Here is a 22,832-nt window from a genome sequence, read left to right as displayed (position 1 = left end):
GTAACAAGAGGTTATGTAAATCAACAGGGCAAATAAAAAATTTTCTTGTATTTGAATATTAAATTTTGACTAATGAAGTTATTACCTGTTTGTTATTCCTTGTATTGTTTGAAAATTACATTTTTTTACCTAATTTTCATTTTTGAAATCTGTTAAAAAAATAACTGAAGTTTTTTTCTCTGATACTTAGAGATAATTTAAAACATGAAATCTGTATTGCTGCATAGCATAGAAACAACTAATGTGTACAGTCTCCCACCACCAGTTTGTGTGTATTTTGTAGTGTTCATTCAAAGTTTAGGGCCCTTGCAATTTTTGCAATGAGTGACTTATGCAACAGAAGGTTGAAAGGAAATTTTGAATTAAGCTTGGCAAAAATCTTATCAAAACACACAAAATTATTCAAGAAACCTTCATCGATAATTCTACACAATAGGTCTAAAAAGTTCCCAAACTAAATTTCTATAGTAAATACAAGTGGCGCCATCTCTCGGTCAACCAAGGAACTATGTAGTATGATGTCTGATAAGTGTGTGTACAAAATTTTATCACGTTTTGACACTCCAGTCTCGAGTTATATTCGGCTGCGTACGTTGTGTTCATGTGACCTTCTGCAAGCTCTTGACATGGAACAGAGAAGCGCGATAAAATTTTTTGTTCAACTTCAAAGATCTTTCATTGAAACTTATTCTATGATACAGCAATCATTCAGTGATGAAACTGCATCTCATATACAACATTCACATTGTGGAAATGGTTTAAAGACAGTAGAGTGTCATTGGATGATGACGAATGAAGCGGGTGGCCGTTAACACTATTTTCAGCTCTCAAAACTCAGGTTGGAAGATGAAAGGTTGCTTTTTTGACGATATTCTGGCCATCCAATGGGCTTTTGCACCAAGCAGTTGAAGGCAATTCCACAAAATGATTTCTCCAGAGCGTTTGATGAGCTCTACCTGTGCTGCAATGTCTGTATAACTAGAGAAGGATTCTATGTATAGGGCTGATGTGAGTAAATTCATTTATCTTTAAATTTGCATTTTTATTTAATTTAGTTTGGGAACTTTTCAGACATAACTGTATGAATAGCCCATAATGCTGTTAGTGGTTCAGGAATCTTAAAAGTGGTAGAGAATTTATCATCCAGGAAGGCCATCAACATCAATGGACACATCCCACATTGTCCAAGTGAATGATCCAGTGAGCTCTGTATATGGTGTAATTGAGAAGCTAAGATTTTTTTGTGTTTGCATATCATTTGAAATTTCAAATACTTAAGACATTCCTACTAATAATCATTGAATAATTTTAGTATTTTGTTTCTCTTTTTTTGAGAAATAAAAGTGTTAATTATTGAATTTATTGTGGTAGAGTATTATTTAATCACTTTTAATGAAGATTTAGGAGATAGTAGCATGCATTAAAAATTAAGTAATGTTTTTGGCATGTTTAGTATGATTTTTGTTTTTCATGATAATGAAAAATTGTTATACATATATATTAGTTATGTATGTTTATTGCTAATCAATTACATTTTTATGTAGTATAAGTCTGATAAAAAATTTATTTTTTTCATATTCTGACCTAAATATATTTTACATGAAAAATTGTAATGTATGAAAAAAATAAAGCCTGACCAGGATTCAAAGTGAATACTTTCTAAATGATTGTTATACAGTGGCATAGTTTGAATTATACATTTTTTGTAAATGATAGGATATTAAATGTAAATAAAATATGTAAAATTTAAAAGTAACTTTTATAATGGCTACAAATTGCATTAAAAAAGGATGATATGAGCATATCATACTACAGAATATCTTATTTTTATTTTTACATTGCAGCTTACCAATAAATGAAGGTCTACCTGCAATTACATTTCCTGCTGCATCAAGATTATCTGGTACGGGATTGGGTGGCAGTTCTGTTGACGATGACGGTGATGTTATTATCAATATTGGAAATGATATAGCTGTGACAAGTCCAGAATCTGCATCAGGTGCAGTTGAACAATTAACAATACCTAAAGCCTTAGGTTGGCTTGTTAATAGTACAAAAAACCCATCTGGTTCATCTACTGGTGGAAATGGCAGCAATTCTGGTACAGAAGGAAATTCTCGATTATCAAGACAGTTAACGATTACTCCTTCTTCATTAACATCCTTGACAAACACCAGCTCACCGACATTTCAGAGCCAGGTAGGCTATTTAAGGTAAGCTGTCCTTTATATGTATGTACTGATGTAGACATTCCATTTGGCGTATGAGAGTGAATATGGAGGCAATATAGTTACTGCATACTGCATTAGTCCCAACTTGGCATGTACAAATTGATGTGCCTGTACCAGTAATTGCTGTGTTTGTATATACTGGTCTTTGATAAGTATTCATGACTCAAAAACCTGTTAACCAGTACATTCATCTTTTCATTAACTTCTATATGTATAATTCTCTGTTTCTTTTTTAAAGGGATGTGCTATTTTCTTGCTGCAAAAAAACAAATTGAAAAAAAATCAGTCTTAGGAGTAAAGTAATAAAACTTTTTATCAGCAACAAATTGAATATTAAAGTACCAAATTGAATATAGGATACAATTTTTTTCATGTTAAGGATTGTGTAAAAAAAAAAATTATTTAATTTATATATGTACAGATTATCTTTATTGTAAATAACTTGAATTGTATGAAAAGTTGAAAAAAAATCTGCTGAATTCTTTTTGTGGTTAGTCATCCTTAGCCCTACAGTTTTATGATATAACACAGGTGCATTTGTGGCCTAGTTGCTGAGTAACTAAAATATGAAATGTTTAACAAGATGTTTCAAAGATATTAAAAAAAGAATATTCCTGATTCATTAATATTTCTGAGCCTTCTAGATAGCAATTCTGACTGATTGATTTTTGTTTTTTAATGCAGGAAATGTGAAACTAGCTAAGATTTATTAGTAGATTAGCTAATTTTTTGGTGAAAATACATTGACTGATGGAATGGTGAGAAAGTTTGATCACTCATTTAATGGACAAGAAAATGTGATTGATGGATACAGAGTTTATAATTTTTTTTTACTTCATTAATCAGACTATTCTGCATGAAATTGTTAAAATATTGGAATATATTAAAATATTATTAAAAATTGGAAGTAACTAAAATTTTTTTTGAGGCGCATAGAAACTTAATAATTTGGCAGTGCCTTTGAGTTTTCTATGTAATACAGAGATAAATTGATGATTATAAGTCATGTCATCGCTGATGATAAAACACAGATGTCTTACACTACTTCAAAATCAAAAATCAGCAGTCCATGGAGTGGAAGCACACCACATCTCTAAAAAAAGCAGAATTCAAGCAAATATTTTCTACTCAGAAAGTTAGGTACATTATTTGCTTTTGATATCATACTATAGGACACCACTAAATGTTGCATCCTATTCTCTGAAAAAAATTGTGACAGTATCAAACAAGATAAGTTGTATTCTATTGCAGTGTTGTGGTGTTTTACAGTGCTTGACTGTACCACTTCGTTGCATAGATCGAGTAGCCTCCCGTATGTTGTCTTGACTGGAACAAACAGATCATTTTCCCTTAACCTCAGACTTAGTGCTGTGTGACATTTTCCTGTATTTCAAACAGTTGCCAATCAATGATATGATGAAAATGTCAAAAGAGCTTATAATAAATTGCTGTCTTTATGGATGGCATAATTTTTTGTAGCGTGTTCAGAAATTTATTCCACATTATGGCAATATCTTAATGTAGGTGGGAGCTATAGTGAAAAGTATGGCTTTTCTTTTAATAATAAAATCTTTTAAAATAAATTATCATTTAATAATCTTAACAGTACTGTGAAATCAGTTGTTGCTAAAGTACAAAACTAAGGGTTAGTTAATATGTTTGTTTCATTACTCTTCAGAGTTTCTATGGTGGAAAAATGATTAATTTTTTAGCAGGATAAAATTTTTATGACAATCAGATTTGTTAAAATATGAATTGACTTGTTTTATTATTGAGCTGAGCTGTTTACTTTGAGTGTATTCAAAGAGTTATTAAAAATTTCTCTAGTTGAATTGGAAAAAACCTTTTTTTGTGCAATATCTTTTTTTTTTTTAAGTATATTTGACCTTGTTTTCATAATATCTTTGAATTAATATGTGTTTGAATGACACTTATAGATCTGATACTACCAATGTTTGTAATTTCTTTAATTTTGTTGATGCAATGTTTGATGAGTGTATTCAAAGAGTTATTAAAAATTTCTCTAGTTGAATCGGAAAAAACCTTTTTTTGTGCAATATCTTTTTTTTAAAAGTATATTTGACCTTGTTTTCATAATATCTTTGAATTAATATGTGTTTGAATGACACTTATAGATCTGATACTACCAATGTTTGTAATTTCTTTAATTTTGTTGATGCAGTGTTTACCCTCATGGGAAAAAAAGATTTCCGCCTTAAATATTTGATACTTTTGAAGAGTCTATTTACTTAAAAAAATATTCTTTCTACTCTGCTTATTTTTTTGCAGCTGCAAGCTGCAAATATTTTTAAAAGTGAAAAAGGATAAAATTTCAATGGCAAAGACCACATTTAATAAAACCATTACATCATTGAAGTTAAGTTTGGGTAGAGTCCCCTCTGAGTTGATAATTATTGTTGGCTGATGATGATACTTTTTATTACTAATAGTATGAGAAAAAGTGTTCCGATTAAGAAATTTTATTTCTAGATTATAAAGGATCCATTCTTGAGCTTTGATTACTCTAAGGTACTTAATGATCGTAAAATCTTTATTCAGTATTATGGGGATTATCCCTTGGTCATATATTTTGAATTTACAATCTTGTTACAAACTTTATTTCTGACAAAGAGCTGAAATTTATAAATTATTTTTGTTATGAGTTTAAAATATATTACTAAACAATTCAGTTTATTTATCTTACATGATTTATCTTAAGAAAAATTTAAGTAGGGTCTGTGCTTCTCATTTGGAATTTTTGTGATCACAATCTTTGTGTATATTTTAGTGAAAATTTTCTTATAAATTTCTATACTTAGTTTTCAATTTACTAGCTTATTTACATCATTTTTTATGCTAGTAATTTCTTTTGGGCATTCTTCTTTTTGCTTATTTTTTTTAATTTATTACTGAGGTGCATTGTTACAAATTTATATTGCTCGTTGAACACGTAATGCTAGTTTTTTGTTTGTTTTATTATTAAACCCGCAGACATTATTCTAAACTTACATTAACAAGAAAGATTAGTTTGTTATTTTAATAGGTTAAGAATTCTTTAGATAGTGTTACTTGTTATTTTATGTTCTTTAACTTATGACACATTTTGTTTAAGTTGATCTTATTTTTGTACTCCTGTCTATAATATCATTATTATAAATCCTTATTTTAACAATATATCTGTGTATAGTTATTAACTATATATTATTCACCATATTGATTTGGTTGTTTGAGGAATCCTAACACAAGTCATTCCAAAAAGTGTTGCCATCTCCAAGAAAAACAAACTGCTCATGCCAAGCTCATATTAACAAAGAAAGAAATATTTTCACATTAGTTTTTAATTGCCGAGCCAAATATACTGTAGTAATAACAGTACTCATTCTATCATCAACATGAAAGCACCCAAAATTCAGATATAATCAGCCCTACAAGCGACATCTTCGCCACTGGGACTGCTTGTATAGTGAAAATCTTTAATTTCAGAGAAAGAAACTTCTCAGTGTCTATTGTATCTTAGGTGCTTTGTAGTCATAAGAAACAGATATATATTGTAAAGCAATAGTTTTTGATGGTTATACTTGTTTTATGTCAGTACTATATTGTTCTGTATTAAGTTTGATTAATTCTAAACTTATGGTTTATACTTTTCTAAGTTTTGTTTTTTTAGCATGTTTATGAAGTATCAAGTACGAGGGTAGTTTGGAAGGTAACCTCCGTTTGCTCTCTATGCAGGAAGCAGTGGGGATAGCACTACTGTTTTTGTACAGATAAGTGCGGGAGGCCAGTCGGCATCCAGCCATGGCAGTAGCAAGGTCGTGTGATTGCTTGTTGTATTCTGTGGCTTGTTAAAATGTGCGCTGCAATAGAAAACCCTGTGAAGTATGAAGTGTGTGGTGTTATAAGATTTCTCATGGCAAAACAATATTCAGCAGCAGATACTCATTGGGAACTTTGTGCTGTGTATGGACCAAAGATTATGAATGAAGGAGTTGTACGCGATTGGGTTCATTCATTCAAAAGTGGATGAAGAAAGGAGTGGCCATCCATCTGTGGTCAGTTATGAACTACTTCAAAAGATTGATATCAAAGTGGATGAAAATCGACATTTTACAATCTCGGAGCTTTCCAATTAATTCCCGCAAATTTCCAGGACTGTTTTGTTTGAGGTAGTGACAGAAAAGTTAGGCTACCATAAGTTCCGTAAGTAAGGAACAGGCAGGAGATTTTTTTGCAGCCAGAATTTCTAAGTTAGTGACAAGGTACGATAAGTGCCTAAATTTAAATGGTAATTATGTTGAAAAGTCGAGGAAAGATTTAATTTTAAGATGAGTATAATAAAATGTATTTACCTACAACTGTTTTATTTATAACCAAATGGAGGTTACTTTCCAAACGGCCCTTGTATTTAATATATTAATAAAGAAAATGCGCTGTATTTATTTTTAAAAGTGAAAAATATTCTTTTCATTCTAGAAATTAAAAGCCATGTTGCAGAAAATTCAGTTTACACCTCTACATCTGGATGATCATAATATTGGGTAAGTTAATATTTCAGTTCTATTCAGTAGAGTAACAAAGTCATATTTATTTTAAAATATTTATTTGTATTTAAGTTTTAATTAGATTTAATCAAAGGAGTAGGTTCTCAATTTGATCTATACGGTTTGTTTTTCAAGCCTTTCTATTTACTAAATAGAAAGGCTTGAAATTTTGATTATTTTTTGTTTGTCTTGAGGTAATTTTTTTTCTAAGAAACAGAGATTTTTAAATGAAAAATTGCATTGTCTGCATACACATTTGAAGAAGATATTATTTTTTTTAAATATTTTTCATTCTGATATTCAGGAGATTTTCATGCTAAAAAGTAAGTTGAGAAATATTTAGTAGAAAAATAATTGTCACTTCTTTTTTGCTGTCATTTTATACTTCTAGTAAATATAAAATATATGCATTTTTGCTTTCTAGAGAGCCATAGATCATGTTTGAATGTCTTTGAATCATAGATCATAGATCATGTCTTTGAATTTTTGTCATCGCACAGGTTTTTCACTTTTCCTGCTCTTACAAATGCCTTTTCCATTCAGGCAGCATTTTTGTACATTTACTAATGTTTCAGGTAAATATAAAATGAAAAATTAAAATAAAATAAATTTTTAAAGAGATTAAACTGACTAAAAAGCACTCGAAATCAGATTGTAATAATTTTCCAGCTCTTTTTAAATTTAAAAAAGTAAGTTATTTATATATTATTTTAATATGGAAATGTCTTAAAAAATACAAAATTTAAAGAATTAAAATAGTATTACTTTTTATATATTAGTGCAGTCTTTTTTAAACTTTCAGTTTTAATATTATACTTTATAATAATTGTAGGTCAGTCTCACTGGGAGAAAGTGATATTAGTGATGCATGCATTGATGGAGGATTATCAGATGGTGAACCAACTCCTCCGTTTACACCATACATGTGTTGGGCTCAATGTGGTTCTAATGATAAAATAAATAACCAGGAATTATGTATGTATTAGTTATAAATGTGAATGTATAGTTCTCATAATTTAAAAAAATATAGTAGAATTTGTTTTAATGTTAGAATTTTATGCCACCTATCACTTTACATGTCACAGTGGGCTTGAACCACTTTTTAATTCGGCTGACATAAAACCACTGACTTTTTTTATGGATATGATAGTTTAACTCTTTAGAAGTAATTTCAAAAAAAATATATTAAAATTGCCTTTTGGTAACTAAAAAAAAATTGTTCTAACGATTTTTAGTGTGAATTATGCATATATTATTTTTCATTTCAATTATACCTACAGTATAAGCTGTTATAATATTTTGATAATGAGTTTACTATGTAAACCTGTTAATTATTCAAAAATACATTAATTTTTCAATACAATTAATACAAATACTAATTGTTTAAAACGTAACAGAGTTAAATTTTATTGATGTTAATTGTTAAACAAATAAAATTGCATGTTGAACATTTTATGAAAATTTTTTGTTTTGCAATTGTGAAGATGTTGTTCTGATGTTATTATTCTCTATGCATAAATTATTAAATTGAATAGTGCATATTCAATTAGAGTAAAAAACACTGTTAGGAACAACAAGGAAATGAAAAATATTTTCACATTATTTTTTAATTGCCGAGCCAAATATACTGTAGTAATAACAGTACTCATTCTATCATCAACATGAAAGCACCCGAAATTTAGATATAATCAGATATATTTACTTGTTTAAAATATTTCAGTGTATATGAAAGTATTTGGTTGTATAATGACACTAATTAGTTTGTATTATAAATATATTAACTGATCGAGAATACATTTATTTTGCATTTGTACAGTAATTTAAAATATTAGTTCGATTGAAAGTAATATTTACAATTTTTCTTGATTTTTCATTCATGAAGACTATTATTATATTTATTCAGATACAGCTTGTAGTAACTTATTTTTACACTCAGAATGAGATGTTCTAACTTCTCCCTTATTCGAAGTCTACTTGAAATCTGAATACACTGATTTTTGCTGGGCTGCTTGCCATTGGGGCCCAGTCCTGTATTAGTTTTGGAGCAAAAGTCAGGAACTGGAAAAAACCAGCAGCGTGAACCTTTGGTGTTGTGTTAATTTTTAATTTCAAATAATTTTTTACCTACAAATGAAAAGATTTAAACAAGGGTTCTTCAAATAAAAGAAAGCCAAGCTATTTATCTTGTTTACTCTGCCTATTACAACCATGGAACTTCTTTTGTTTTAGAAGCTGTCTAAAGCTGAATAGCACTTTATGAAATAGTTCCATTTCAGTTGTTTTTCCTGATGTCAAATCATTCTAGCATTAGACAGATAAAATTAAATAACAAACCACCTTTGAATATTATAATGCAATATAAAAAATTTCAAGTTTGAGATTAGAGTAAAATGATTAAACATGTTCACTTAATATTACTAACATATAAACTGAAATACTGACTATTTCAGTTATATTTACTTGTTTAAAATATTTCAGTGTATATGAAAGTATTTGGTTGTATAATGACACTAATTAGTTTGTATTATAAATATATTAACTGATCGAGAATACATTTATTTTGCATTTGTACAGTAATTTAAAATATTAGTTCGATTGAAAGTAATATTTACAATTTTTCTTGATTTTTCATTCATGAAGACTATTATTATATTTATTCAGATACAGCTTGTAGTAACTTATTTTTACACTCAGAATGAGATGTTCTAACTTCTCCCTTATTCGAAGTCTACTTGAAATCTGAATACACTGATTTTTGCTGGGCTGCTTGCCATTGGGGCCCAGTCCTGTATTAGTTTTGGAGCAAAAGTCAGGAACTGGAAAAAACCAGCAGCGTGAACCTTTGGTGTTGTGTTAATTTTTAATTTCAAATAATTTTTTACCTACAAATGAAAAGATTTAAACAAGGGTTCTTCAAATAAAAGAAAGCCAAGCTATTTATCTTGTTTACTCTGCCTATTACAACCATGGAACTTCTTTTGTTTTAGAAGCTGTCTAAAGCTGAATAGCACTTTATGAAATAGTTCCATTTCAGTTGTTTTTCCTGATGTCAAATCATTCTAGCATTAGACAGATAAAATTAAATAACAAACCACCTTTGAATATTATAATGCAATATAAAAAATTTCAAGTTTGAGATTAGAGTAAAATGATTAAACATGTTCACTTAATATTACTAACATATAAACTGAAATACTGACTATTTCAGTTATCTGTAACAGAATCAAGCTGTTATAATTATATTAGTTAAGAAGTGGTCTGTTCTATATTTATTCTGTTTTAAAATTTATTATGAATCTCATCATTGAATCTTATGATTATTTGTAAAAATATTGTCAGTCAAATATTTATTTCATAGAAAGATTTATTTTGATAATTTATAACACTACACATTTTAGTTTTAATCAGTTTTAATATAAATCATTTCAAAAAATGGGAAAAGCCTGCAGTAGAAAGCAGTGCAATAGATAAGATTAAGAAGTTCAGCTATGTCTAGTGAATTGACTAATAGGAATATGGTGAGAAGAATATTATATTGATTGAAGCAGAAAGTAAAGGAGGAACAATAAGAAAGAGGTAGGCCCAAGGAACAATGATGAACAAATCTAAAGATATGGAGAAGGTATTTTAGGAAGAATTGGAAAGGATCTGTCTTCAGAGTTTGTGGTAATCTCAGTTATAATATTATTAATTTAAGATTGAAAGCTGAGCTTACTCAGGTCAGTTACATGATTTGTTTTGGGGTTTTTGAGTAATAGATACTCACAGAGTTTCTGTTTGATAGGTAGATCAAGATCTAGATGAAATAATTCTGTAAAATGCTGTCAGTTTTTTACCTTTGTCTCTTGGCCACAATTTATTGTTTGATTTTAATGAACATGTTCTTGCCTCAGATAAATTGTAGTCTTTTAATGAGAAGCATAAATATAGTTTCACCAGTTATTGTGGATTCTTCTAAATTTTCATGGTGATTTATTCATTCAATTATAATGACATTTTTGAATTGTATAATGATGTTTATAGCTCATGGACGTGGTACTGGTGAAGCTACTGGTGATTATGGTGTAGTTGCTAGTGGAAGTGCTATAAAGAGTGATGATGATGAGACACCTGAGAAAGATGAATGTAGTGATGCTCCTGGAAATAATAAGTAAGTATAAAGAAAATATAAATATTACATAGTTGTAGTATTTATCACATTTTTCATTTAACACTTTCAAACTGGGTATAATATGTAAAATAAATAAAAGTAATCTTATAATCACAGTGTGTAACAAAGTTAACTGGGTGTTCATTTTTGGATTCTACATATCAAAATTTAAAGCAGAATGTTCTATGAAAAAATGGCAATTTGCCGTTCATTTTCTTTCTATCTGCTACTTTGTGTTTTCTAAAGAAAATTTTATTTTATTTTAAGATCAGAATAAGGTCATTCAAATATTTGTTACTCATATTGAATCGCTTTCCTCAATTCAAAAATTATGGTATAAACACATTAGCAGATTTCAAAATGGCAGCCATATAATTTTTTAATCTATTACATTACAAAAATATATTTTTCTGACAATATGAAAGGGGCTACTCAAATGTTTACACAGGATAAAACAGAGGAATCAAAATTTGATAAAATGTGTTGTTAATAAATATTTAATTTACGCTCCAGCAGTATAAATTATTATAATGTCTGGAATGTTCTAGGAACATTCTGATTTGTTTTTTTAAGTGTTGGGTTATTGTAATGTTCTAAGAAAAATCTGAGAAACATTTCAAGAATATTTACTTTTGTTGTATATTATAAAACAATATTTACTATTGTTTTATAATGCCAAACTTAAGCATTGTCACAATAAGTGATGATGCACTTATCGTAAAAATTCAGCTGCATCAATTTTCAATTTTTTTTGCATTACTTTTACTATTTGCATTTACTACTACTTGTGTCCAGCAATACTTACCATTACTTAATTATGTTCTAGTTTTTTATTTAAAAAAATATCACTAAAGCAAACAGATTAATATAAAATTTAATAAAAACAAATTAGTAAAAAGTTATTCATAAATAATAGTAATGAGCAGATTGAAATAAAAATAATAACTGAATGTAGAAATCGTATATAAGAATGAGAGATATATTTCCTTATAATGGGAGAGGGCTAAAATTACTAAGTGTTTCTTTATCAATTAAATATCCCCAAAACTTCAATTCAGGTCACTGCCATGTGCTAATAAAAGTTCCATATATAGGGCTAGATAAAATAAACATTTATCTCAAGAAAGGTTTAGATACCATGAATCTTAAAATCAATCAAATTGATATCGTCCTCTACTTGTGAACAAAGTTTAATTAAGAAAATAACCTCTTAGTGCTGTATGGTAGAGGTAAATATAAAATTCTATATGTCTTTTATGCTGGTCCCAATCATTATTTGATAGTGAAGTTGCTGCATCATTATTAAATTAGTAAGTTTGCTAATATGCAGTTCCTGTTTTGTGGATAATCTTTAAAACAGGTTTCTTATAAAAAACTAATTTTTTATCAGTGTCCATGGATTATTGAAATAATTTCTCTGGTTTTTTTATGTTTATAATTTGGGTTAAATTACACAATTATTGTTTTACAGATGAGCTTATAAATGCTTACCTTTCACAGGGCTAGTTTTATCTTTAGTGTTAACAAGAACAGAGGTGTTTAATTTCAACATTACTGTAGCTGCAAGTTGTAGCACAGTAATGCAAAAATTGTGGAATTTTAATAGTACATTATGTAAAGAGTCTATAATGATAGTTTTTAATGAACGAGTATGAAGTAAGTTACGATACTTGCCAAGGCTGCCTTGTGTTGTAACGTGAAGGTTTTGAAATTTCACAAAAGTGTATTAAAAGCCATTATAGAGAGTTGCATACCATATTTTTTCTATGACTGAGAAAATAGTGGGGCTAATGATTTAAATCGGTGATAGAATAAATTGTTTACAGAAATTTTTCTCAATTTTTCAAAAAAGTAATATAGTTTCTCCTCCTCTTATTTATTTATTTATTTATTCATTACTTCCTTGTACAAAGTAAAGGAAGTATTATGATTGCGAAAAATTTCAGATTTCAACGGAAATATCCATTTTGACCATCCCTGAATCCATTTTGACTAGTTTCGATATGACATATATATGTATGTATGTATCTCGCAAAACTCAAAATTGATTAGCTGTAGGATGTTGAAATTTTGGATTTAGGACTTTTGTAACATCTAATTACACACCTCCCCTTTTGATTGCAATCGACTGGACCAAAAGTGTTCAAATCCAAAAAAAATTGGATTTTGGACCTTTTCTTAACTGCAGTAATAAGTCCTCATTGAGAGCTTTTCAACGATGTGTCATATGTGGTACTTATTTTCATTGTTCCAGAGTTATAGCCAAATAAAATTTTAATTAATGAAATATTTGGATCTTACAGGCACATCGGTTCGAATCAAATTTCTCTCCTTTTTTAATTCAAATATTGATTTATTAATAATTATTAACCTCTGGTTGTAAAAAAATATTTACGATAAATAATAATTTGGTAGTAACAATAAAATAAAAAAAATATGAAAAAACATCAGAATTTATTAATGAAATAAAATCTTATGTACTTTTCATTTAAAAAAAATGTGTATATGCAATTTTAATAGGCATACAAGGAACTCATGTTATGTCCACATCAGATTTTTATCTAAAATATTGTAACACAGAGCTATAGCATGTCAGGATTGGTTTTTTAATCTATGTAAATTTTATGTATTGTACAGTTAAAATTTATTAGTGGAAATAATCTTCGTTGTTTACTAGTTTATGTAGATTGTGCATTTACATTCAAGTAACTACTTGTTTTTTCGACGGAGTTCAATATTTTATTCGATACTTCAATTTTATTCTTGATAACTTGTCTACGTATTCTTCCCATTGCTGTAGATTTCCACCGCCTAGTTTGCTTAAGAGTTAAAATATCCCCTCCAGCATCAGTTAACAGAGTTACAGAGTTTCTGTGAAAAGAGTGACTTATGTATGAGTTTGCATCAGGTATGTAAGCTATTTGCTTACCCGTGTTTCAAATTTTGTTAAGCTGACATTTTGGACAGTGCATTTTGCTTTCGCACGGTTTAAAAATAAAGCAGAATCGTTACAATCCTTAGGATGTAAATTTAAGTACTTCTTACATGTGTTGTAATAATTACCTATTACAGTGGAATAATCATGATATTTATTTTTTGCATTCAGTACAGTAACTAGAGGTGATCAAGATGCTTTACATCATTAAACTTATGTTGTGCAATTCCTTTCTTTGACAAGCTCCCATTATTTCAAAATCATTATTACCTGGAAAAAAGTAAATTTATTCAAATCTTTTGTGGAATTCCCGGATTAGAAAGAATATACAGAATAAATTTAATTAATATTTAGTAAGTTTGTATTAAATTAAAAAAGCAATTACTTAAAAAAAAAATAGTTTATCAGTTGGTTTTGAACCTCCGCCTCTGACCTTAGCTGATATCGCAAGCAGGGTGGTAGTGATCCAGCATCTTAACTACTCTGACCACTTGACCATTGGCATCTACTCTGTAAAACAAACTTTATATTAAAAAAAAAACAATGATAGCCTCCAGAGCCTCCACTATGATTCCACTAGAGAATTATAACTTAGTTATAGAACCTTCACATGAAGAAATTTAAATTGAATTATAGTTCATTAACCATGTACAAAGATTACAGTGAACTATATATAATTCATTACCCATGTACAAAAAGTAAAATGACTTAAGAAAACCATTTACAAGGATGAAATTAAAACATTCCTGTAAAGAATACAGTGTTGTACGTTTCAAATTTAAGAGTAAATTTTATTATCGATTAATATGTTCAAATGTTGATCATAATTTTTTTAGTCAGTTATTCAAAATAAACAAGCAGTACATTTTACGAGAACGAGTTTACATTGTTTGCTAATTTCCGATCCATGAACTAACAATATAATTTTTCATAAATTTTTTTTATTTTGTGGTAATAGGTTATTAGTTATAAGTTCTGCTTTTTCTTTAATAATGATCGGCGTTAAAGACGTTTATTCCTTAGATTCCAACATAATTTACAAAAGGATAAACAATGTAATACAGAAACTTAGTTGCCTGTTATAGATTTTCCAAACAAAAAAAAAGTCAAAACATTCAGTAAATACCCAAGAAAACCTTGCTTTTGAAAATGATATGGAAAAGATTTATCTTAAAATCACTTCAGTATTCATGTAATCATGATATGACCTCTTTTTTGGGCATATTAATTTCTCTTATGTGTTTTTTCCTCTCTTTCTGAATGTGTTTAGTTGTGCAACAATTTTGTTGTAGTACTTTCAAATTAACCTTTGCTTGCTAACTACTAAATTGGATTAAAATTTTAAAATAAGAGTAAAAGAACAGCTGATACATTAAACAGTACCCACTTCTCTCTGATTGGTCAGCGTTGAAAAGAGGTAGGCTTTGATTGGACCTGTATCATAGCTTTTAATGGAATGATTACAACTCATTCCTAGAATATTAAATAATCATTCAGTAAACTAAAAAAAAAAAAAACGTAAAAGGATGATTTAAATGAAATCAACTATAATAATAATAACAATAAAAATAATAATGTCAATTCTCATTTATTTACAAACTGATAATCTAAAATAACAATTAAAAAATAAAAAATAAAAATAAATATTCCAAGACAAAGGTAGATAACAAATAAAATTAAGTTACACATTGAAACATTTTCCTGAAAATTAAAACATGATTATAGCATCCTAATTCTGTTGGTTTTTTTTTTTTAATTTCATTAGTTCAAATTTCAACTTTTTCTTATGGTGATTAATAACGAAGTACACTTAATTAAAACTCTCGTGTGACGTAGAAAAAAAAACATAAAATAGAATTTAACTTTTTTTCTTTAAAATTTATATTCCAAACTCAAATTACACAAAAGGGAAAAAGAAAAGAAAAAAAAATTAAAAAATAAACCTTTAGTAATTTCACTTTTCTTAAACTTGGTCAAAATTCAATTACATTTCAATTGATGTGAATCAAATTATTAAATGGTTAAAATAAATTATTAAATTTAAATTATAAATAAAACATTCTTTATGAGGGTATGCTACAAAATGTTGAATAAAAAAAAAGAAATTTTAAAACACAATTTTCAGATTACATTGCGAAAATAATCTTAGCTCTAAACTTACTTTCTAGTTATTTACAAAGATAAAAATTTATAATAACTTACATATTTATTCAGTAACCAGGGTTACTCTGGTCTGTCTATCGACCACCCTCGTCAGAAGTTTGAAACAAAAGGCGCTCCCAAAGAGACTGTGAGTTCGTACAAGTACTCCCAATGAAAGCAAGCTTTCACAAAAATGGTACTGCCTATCCAGTACCGATAGGTATCGGATCAGGTGGTAACCGATTGTTACTTTTAATTGGTCAAACTGTTCGACGTTAGATCGGGTGATCTGGTCGGGTCAACCTGGTGGGGCTAATTAGATGAAGAGGCAAGTCATTTCTGTTATTTTTTAATTCTCACATGAAACATGGTAGTCGAAAGGATGTTGAAAAATTAACAGGTTAAAATGTAAGGGAATACTTCCTCAGCCAGTGAAGGATGAAAACTACGAAAAAGTAAGCAGAAATGACCAAAAAAAAATAAATGAGAAAACCTTCCTCTCTTATTAACATTGTTTATGGCTTTAATAAAATAATATAAAAGTTTTTATTAAGAAAACAAGGTTTTTGCCAATTATTATTCCAAAATATGACCTAAAATATTAAGATTGTGGTGGACCTTGTCACGCTACACTATTAAAATATAATAATTAATTATTTATTTTTGATTAACATTTTCATAATACAATGGTGGTCAGTTTATGGAAAGTGATAATGGAATTCCCTATCTTCTGATTTGAGATCCAAAAAAGGTGTTAGATGGTCAGTCAGTCTATATAAGCCTATGTTTTTAAGAGGTTCTGTTGAATTTTAGATTTATTTTCTAATAAATCCTCTATCATTAAATTTTTTTTTTCTGTTTCAGATCTCCAGAAGGGCTTTAATTGGGAATATGAAGTGTAATCTTATTTTCATTCAGTTTAATTGTACACTCTATCTACTCACAGTAATTTTTTTTAAATTTGTTTCTACGAGTTAGTAATATTTATGCCACATATGTAAAAACATATATAATGTGATTATATAAAACTGCCAAAATCATATCTACGAGCTAAACTTCATTAACTTATAAAAATTAATGACAAAAAAAAGTTCCATGTTACTACTGAATAAAATTGTCACCATTTTCATAATAATCATTGTCATCATAATTTATGTACAAATAATTGTAATTACTTGCAAGTAGTATTGTAAAGTACAATTAATAAACTCTCATGTTGAATGAATGAGAAATAGATTAATTATAATATTTCAGTGATTTTTTTTTGTAGCTGTGAAATTTTAATCTAGTCCTTTGTAAATTCTTTTTTTTGTATTAAGGTATAATTTTCTTTACTTTCAATATATTAATAATATTTAATTGAACTTTTGTTAATTGTAATAATGTCATTTTTAAATTATGTAAATTTTTGTTTGAAGAAATTAGACAATATAATCATTACATTCCATTATTTATTTTTTGTTTATTTTTACTGTGATATATGAAGAGATTTTTTTGTGTAATTTTTTATTGTTCTTATTTGGTCGCATTTAATTTTTATGATGCATTTAATTTATTGCATAAAAATTTGGGTGGTTATTTATTTATTGTTAAAATTAGTATTATGTTTAAAAAGATGTACTCATTTATTCATTTATTTATTTTATAGTACAAGTGGGAAATTAAAATACTTTTCTTTTCGTTTGTTTTAATCAGGTTTTTTTAGTGTTTATCTTCAATAACCTGTTTTCCTTTTTACACTCTTCCCATGGGTTACCATGGATACTGTAGGGTTATTTTGTTGATTTACTATATCGACTGAAGTGTTACATTATAAATTAAAAGGGGAACATTATAAATTATTTGTGATTATCATGAAAAATGTGTCGTGGCTGTAGATCAGTGTCCTTTTGTAATTTTTCCAGATGACTGTGGATGCCTATCAGTGTTAATCTTCAGGCTTATTTGAACAAATTTAACCGAGAGTTAGCCCAGTTGTAGAGAAATGTGTTAATTTGCTTTATAAACATATTCTGTCAAAATCTTTTTTGACTTATATGTACAATAAGTTTTTTATAATTCATTGAAATTAAACTTTAGATATTTTTTTATTGAATTTTTAAATAATAGTCAAGAATTTTATAAAAATTTTTAACCCTTTGAATGTCAGGGTAACAATCTATTGTTACCCACAATTAGCGCTAGAACCGTCAGGGTACCGATCTATTGGTACTTTGTTTAGTTTTATTTAATTTATTAAAATTGCGGCTAGATTGTGCTGGAGTGTTGTATATTGGTTCTAATGTTTCATTTTACATGCATATCGGTGGTATTTGGTTTTAGATGGCTGTTTCAACAAATTATCGATATTGAAAGTCATGTTACCGTTTGTTTCCGAAAGTCACATTCTTTTGCATTGTACATTACCTAACCTAATACTTGTTTGTGCTCACTTATTTTGTAAATATATAACCTTAATTTTGTTTAGTAATTGTTTCTGTATTCTTCTTATTTAATTTTAGGATTTGATTTTTGTTTGTTATTGTTCATTTTTATGTTTTTTTCTGAAATAGAGCCAACACTGGGCCCAAGTGGAAGACTTGCTGACTATGATATTCGCAAATATTTTGAAAAGTACAGTGGTAGTAAATATACAAGTGACACAAATAGTGGTTCTGAAAGTGACTGTGATGTTCTAGGTAACATTTTAAATGAAAGTGAAGATGAAATGGAAGATACACAATACATTGAAGTGATAGCATCTGAAACACTGTGGTCTCTATCACACCCATTTCATGAGCTACCTGGACCAAAATGATGCCATCAGTGGGATTTCAGAACTGGATTATTTCAATTTATTTTTCACATTGACATTACTGCAACTTATTGCCAATGAAACCAATCACTCTGCAAAACAGTTTATAACAAAACATGCTGCTACTTTGTCTGCTCCATATTAAAACTGGAAAAATGTTACAACAACTGAGGTAAGAGGTTTTATAGCATGCTTACTAAATGTGGGAGTTAACAGAAGGCCTACAATGCTTTCTTACTGGAGTACAACCCCATCTCAGTCATTTCCATGATTTGCTAAAGTGTTTACGGCTTACTGGCTCAGGCATCTGATGAAATTCTTTAATCTTGTCGACAGTGTCCAGCACCAGGTCATCCTGATTATGATCAGTGTATCAGATATCAGCCACTGCTAGATTATGCCAACAATATCCAGACATAAATACACACCACATGAACAGTTGAGTGTAGATGAAAATCTGTTTGGTACTAAATGTTACGTCCCTGTTAAAATACTTGCCAAACAAGCACCACCACTGCTGGGGAATAAAATTCTGGATGTTATGTGACTATATATATATTATTGCCTTTGTTTTTACACATATAAAGGTGCAAAAAGCCAAGAAGATAAAAGTAAAATTGCTATACATGGCTTAGGATATTGTGTTTTATACAAATTACTACGCTTGGGTAATTATTTGAATAAAGGCTACCATGTCTTTCTGGACAAATATTTTATGTCTCTACCACTTGTAAAAAGCAGTTTTAAATTAGGGACCTACATTACTGGTACCATAAGAAAAAACAGAAAATTTTTACCAGAGCAATTCAAAAAGAAATTTGAAACAGAAGAAAAGATGTACTGTAGATCTGGTCCAGTACTCGCATGTGCATACCGAGAGAAAAGATCGCAGCAAACACCTGACCTCTTATTATCAAGTAAAATTGGAGCTAGTGGTAGTGTAGGTCAACAAAGGAACACAAGGGCAGTCAATACAACCAGTACATGGGTGGAATAGACTTATCTGACAGATGTATGCTGATTTGGATGAGAGGAGAGTGCTCTGCTACTGAAAACTCGTAAATTCTGTATAAAGAGCATAATAAAGGGAGAAAAGTTGTTTCCAGATATTTTTTTACTGTGAGGTTAATTGAAAGCTTATCAGCTGAATGGCTACAAGAAAAAAATGCAGATGATGATCCTAATGGAGCACCTGGTTTGAGAAAATTGGCAGAGGGGTCAAGATGTTGTGTGTGTACTTAAGAAGGAAGAAAAAGAAGATCAAGAACTGTTTGTACAAGGTGTAAGGGGGGGGGGGTTGCATGGAGAGTGCTTTCCCGAACATAAATGAAATGCTAGGCAATATAGAAAACCTGGACAAAAATTATGTACTCTCAAATTTCTATTTATCATAACGTTGTAAATAATAATTCAATTTCATACATGTATGATTTTATTTAGTAATTTATGTAAACATTTGTGTGTCTATCACTACAATGCAAATATTTCCACAATTACATACTTCATCAATAAAATAATATGTTTATAATAAATACAATCAAATCTATCATAATAATAAAAAGTGATGCTACATTTGTTGTATTATTATGTTAGCTGTGAGTTAAATTTTTTTAACCTTTTTGGATGCAGTTCTGGTCCTTGGGAGCTGAAGACGGCTGTGGCAATGATGAGTTAATTCATGAGGGCTACTAATGGGACAAAACTATTTCGATAATGTGGTGTCAGGATTTTTTTATGACCAATCTGGTTACTAAGTCTGTACATGGTGGTGGTGGCTTCTTAAGGTGTAGATGTAACACTAACAGCTTCCAGGGGTTGTGGCAATTTGGACACTTGTTCAGAATAAGGATTCACATATGATTTTGGCATGTTTTGCTGATAGGTGCTTGTTGAAGAGTGGTGCTGAAGGAATAAGTCTCACTTAAAGTCTGACCAATCTTTTTGAATTAAACGACTTTCTGATGTAGTTTATGTACTTAATAGGACTTATTGCTTTTCACCTGACCTGTTGGCATTAAATGAGCACCCGTTGCCTTGAGTATGGTTTTGTAGGTTTGCATGTCGCTCTTATACGACTCATCCTTTGGATCTAAGGAAGGGTTTTAGTAGAATAACAGTTGCAGGAATCTGGTTGTGAACCTAAAACACATGGGCTTCTCTCCCATGTATCAATTACTGTCAACGTTGACCCAAAACACAGGGTCTAAGTTTCTGGATGCACTAGAATTGAGTATACGTTATAGGAAATTCAGTGTCTAATATGCCATATGTTTCTTTTCTACAATATCGCAAACCTCCTCTTCAACTGTCCTTTCACCTACATTATCTATATTACTAGTCCTTGTTACTAGATATGCTCTCATAACCATAAATCTCACCTTCATCTTCCTTATTAGGAATAGGTGATACAGCAGGTTGTGTAGTTGATTTTGTTTGATCCAAGATGTCACTAATCTTCTTCTTCATACCTAGTTTTTACACCTGCTCAGTGTCAGCTAAATTGTTGACACAGATTGCATGTTTACATTTGACAAATTACTGCAACCTAACAATTTCTAACTTCAGCTTTTCATCCTTCACTATGATCAACCACAGTCTATCTTATGAAAACTTAACTATGTTGTAATAATACCATATTATGATTATCAAAATTGAATGAACCTGTTTATGGTGCAATATATGCCATTAATAGTGACTAATATTCATGATGAATGTGTTGAAACTGATTCGATATGTCTGTTTAATCCACTTTTTTTATATATAATGACAAAGCTACAAGGGTGATTGTTCCAAGTCATGGAGCAAATAAATTTAGTCGTCAAGCTACATGTCAAGTACTCACGTGGCCCTTGTACATATGCTCTAGATTAAGTTCATCCTGTTTGAACATGAACAGAAAGTTACAGTTGTCACAGATAAGGTGTTTCAGTGTCTTAGCGTAGGACTGAGTCAGCTAAAAGCAATTGAAATTATGTTGATTGCGGGTAAAGTACTTTATTACGTTTTGTTATTTCTCTTCAGTCATATCGAATATCTTGTTAGATTGTTGTAGAATCTTCAGGTGATATGACCTGTTTATTTTCTGAATATGGGAAGTAGCTGATCTCAGGTATCGATACTTGAGTTGATATAATGACTTGGAAAATACAAAAATATTTGTGTAGTGTAAACTGTTGGGATGGAACAGTAAATTGAAGACAGCATTTGTCTTACCGCAAACTACCACATACTTTACTCCTGATGATACATGGCAATAGTGAGCCATGTCTCTGCCTTAACCTAGTACTGCCACAGCCTGCTTTTTACGATGATGTTGAAGTTAGACACTGTCAACGTTTGCTTTTATTTGATATCAACTTCATCTCTATATAATGGTTTTTTCCAATTATTGTTCCAATATGATATCTGATCAATCAACCCAAGATTGTATAAGTTGTCCAATGCCAACTGTTTGACTAGTAGCTTTATTACATTTACAATGAATAACCTTTTTGATTAGATACATGTCTTTGTTTGCTTGTTTGGATCTTGAATATTGAATTGGTTAATTTGATAGTAACCTGTGAAGGGTGAAGGGTTTCTTGTACTTGGTTAAGTGTAAACGTGATCATCCACTTTAAATTTTTTATATTAATTGGCCTTACCATATTCGAGTTAATTCTGTGCATTACTAGCTCTTCGTTGTCTTTATTAACTTCTTGTGTACGAGTTTTGGTAGTAAGTATAGCCACTTATACGACCCTTGCTCTGTGAATGTTATCTACATTTTAATCTTCAGCATCCTGTTGAACTGCTTCACTATAGAGGCTTTTTTCTCAGAGTGAGTGGAGTAGTGATAGATATTGTATTTTGTTAGCAAATATACCTATACTCTGTTTATTTTAGAGTAAGGTATCGCATAAAACCAAATCGGCTTAATATAGATCTTCAGTTCCGTCATCTGTACTCTATGAATTGGATAATTACATTTAGTCTGTTGATCAATTCTTTGGATATTTCACGTTTTACATTAGCCTTCATCTTTCATCTACATAATAGT

At 29.5% G+C, this 22,832-nt stretch overlaps 1 protein-coding gene across 3 annotated transcripts in view; it reads left to right on the top strand.

Moving 5' to 3' along the window:
* LOC142324274 (E3 ubiquitin-protein ligase TRIM37-like) overlaps positions 1-17,690 on the top strand; it is a 61,899-nt gene extending 44,209 nt beyond the window's left edge. For 2 of the 3 annotated variants that reach the window (XM_075365166.1, XM_075365165.1), the window contains 5 exons: positions 1,845-2,199; positions 6,705-6,769; positions 7,605-7,747; positions 10,796-10,922; positions 16,864-17,690. In XM_075365166.1, coding sequence (XP_075221281.1) covers positions 1,845-2,199; positions 6,705-6,769; positions 7,605-7,747; positions 10,796-10,922; positions 16,864-16,882 — 709 coding nt within the window. In that variant the 3' untranslated portion in view covers positions 16,883-17,690. Of the gene's footprint in view, positions 1-1,844; positions 2,214-6,704; positions 6,770-7,604; positions 7,748-10,795; positions 10,923-16,863 lie in introns of those variants that run through there. The other variant, XR_012756256.1, reaches the window with a different exon arrangement.
* Positions 17,691-22,832: the final 5,142 nt, after the last annotated feature.

Source organism: Lycorma delicatula, chromosome 4, assembly GCF_047948215.1.
Source record: "Lycorma delicatula isolate Av1 chromosome 4, ASM4794821v1, whole genome shotgun sequence".
Taxonomy (NCBI): Eukaryota; Metazoa; Arthropoda; class Insecta; order Hemiptera; family Fulgoridae; genus Lycorma; species Lycorma delicatula.
Note: the sequence above shows the minus strand (reverse complement) of the source record. Positions and strands in the feature narration are given on the sequence as shown.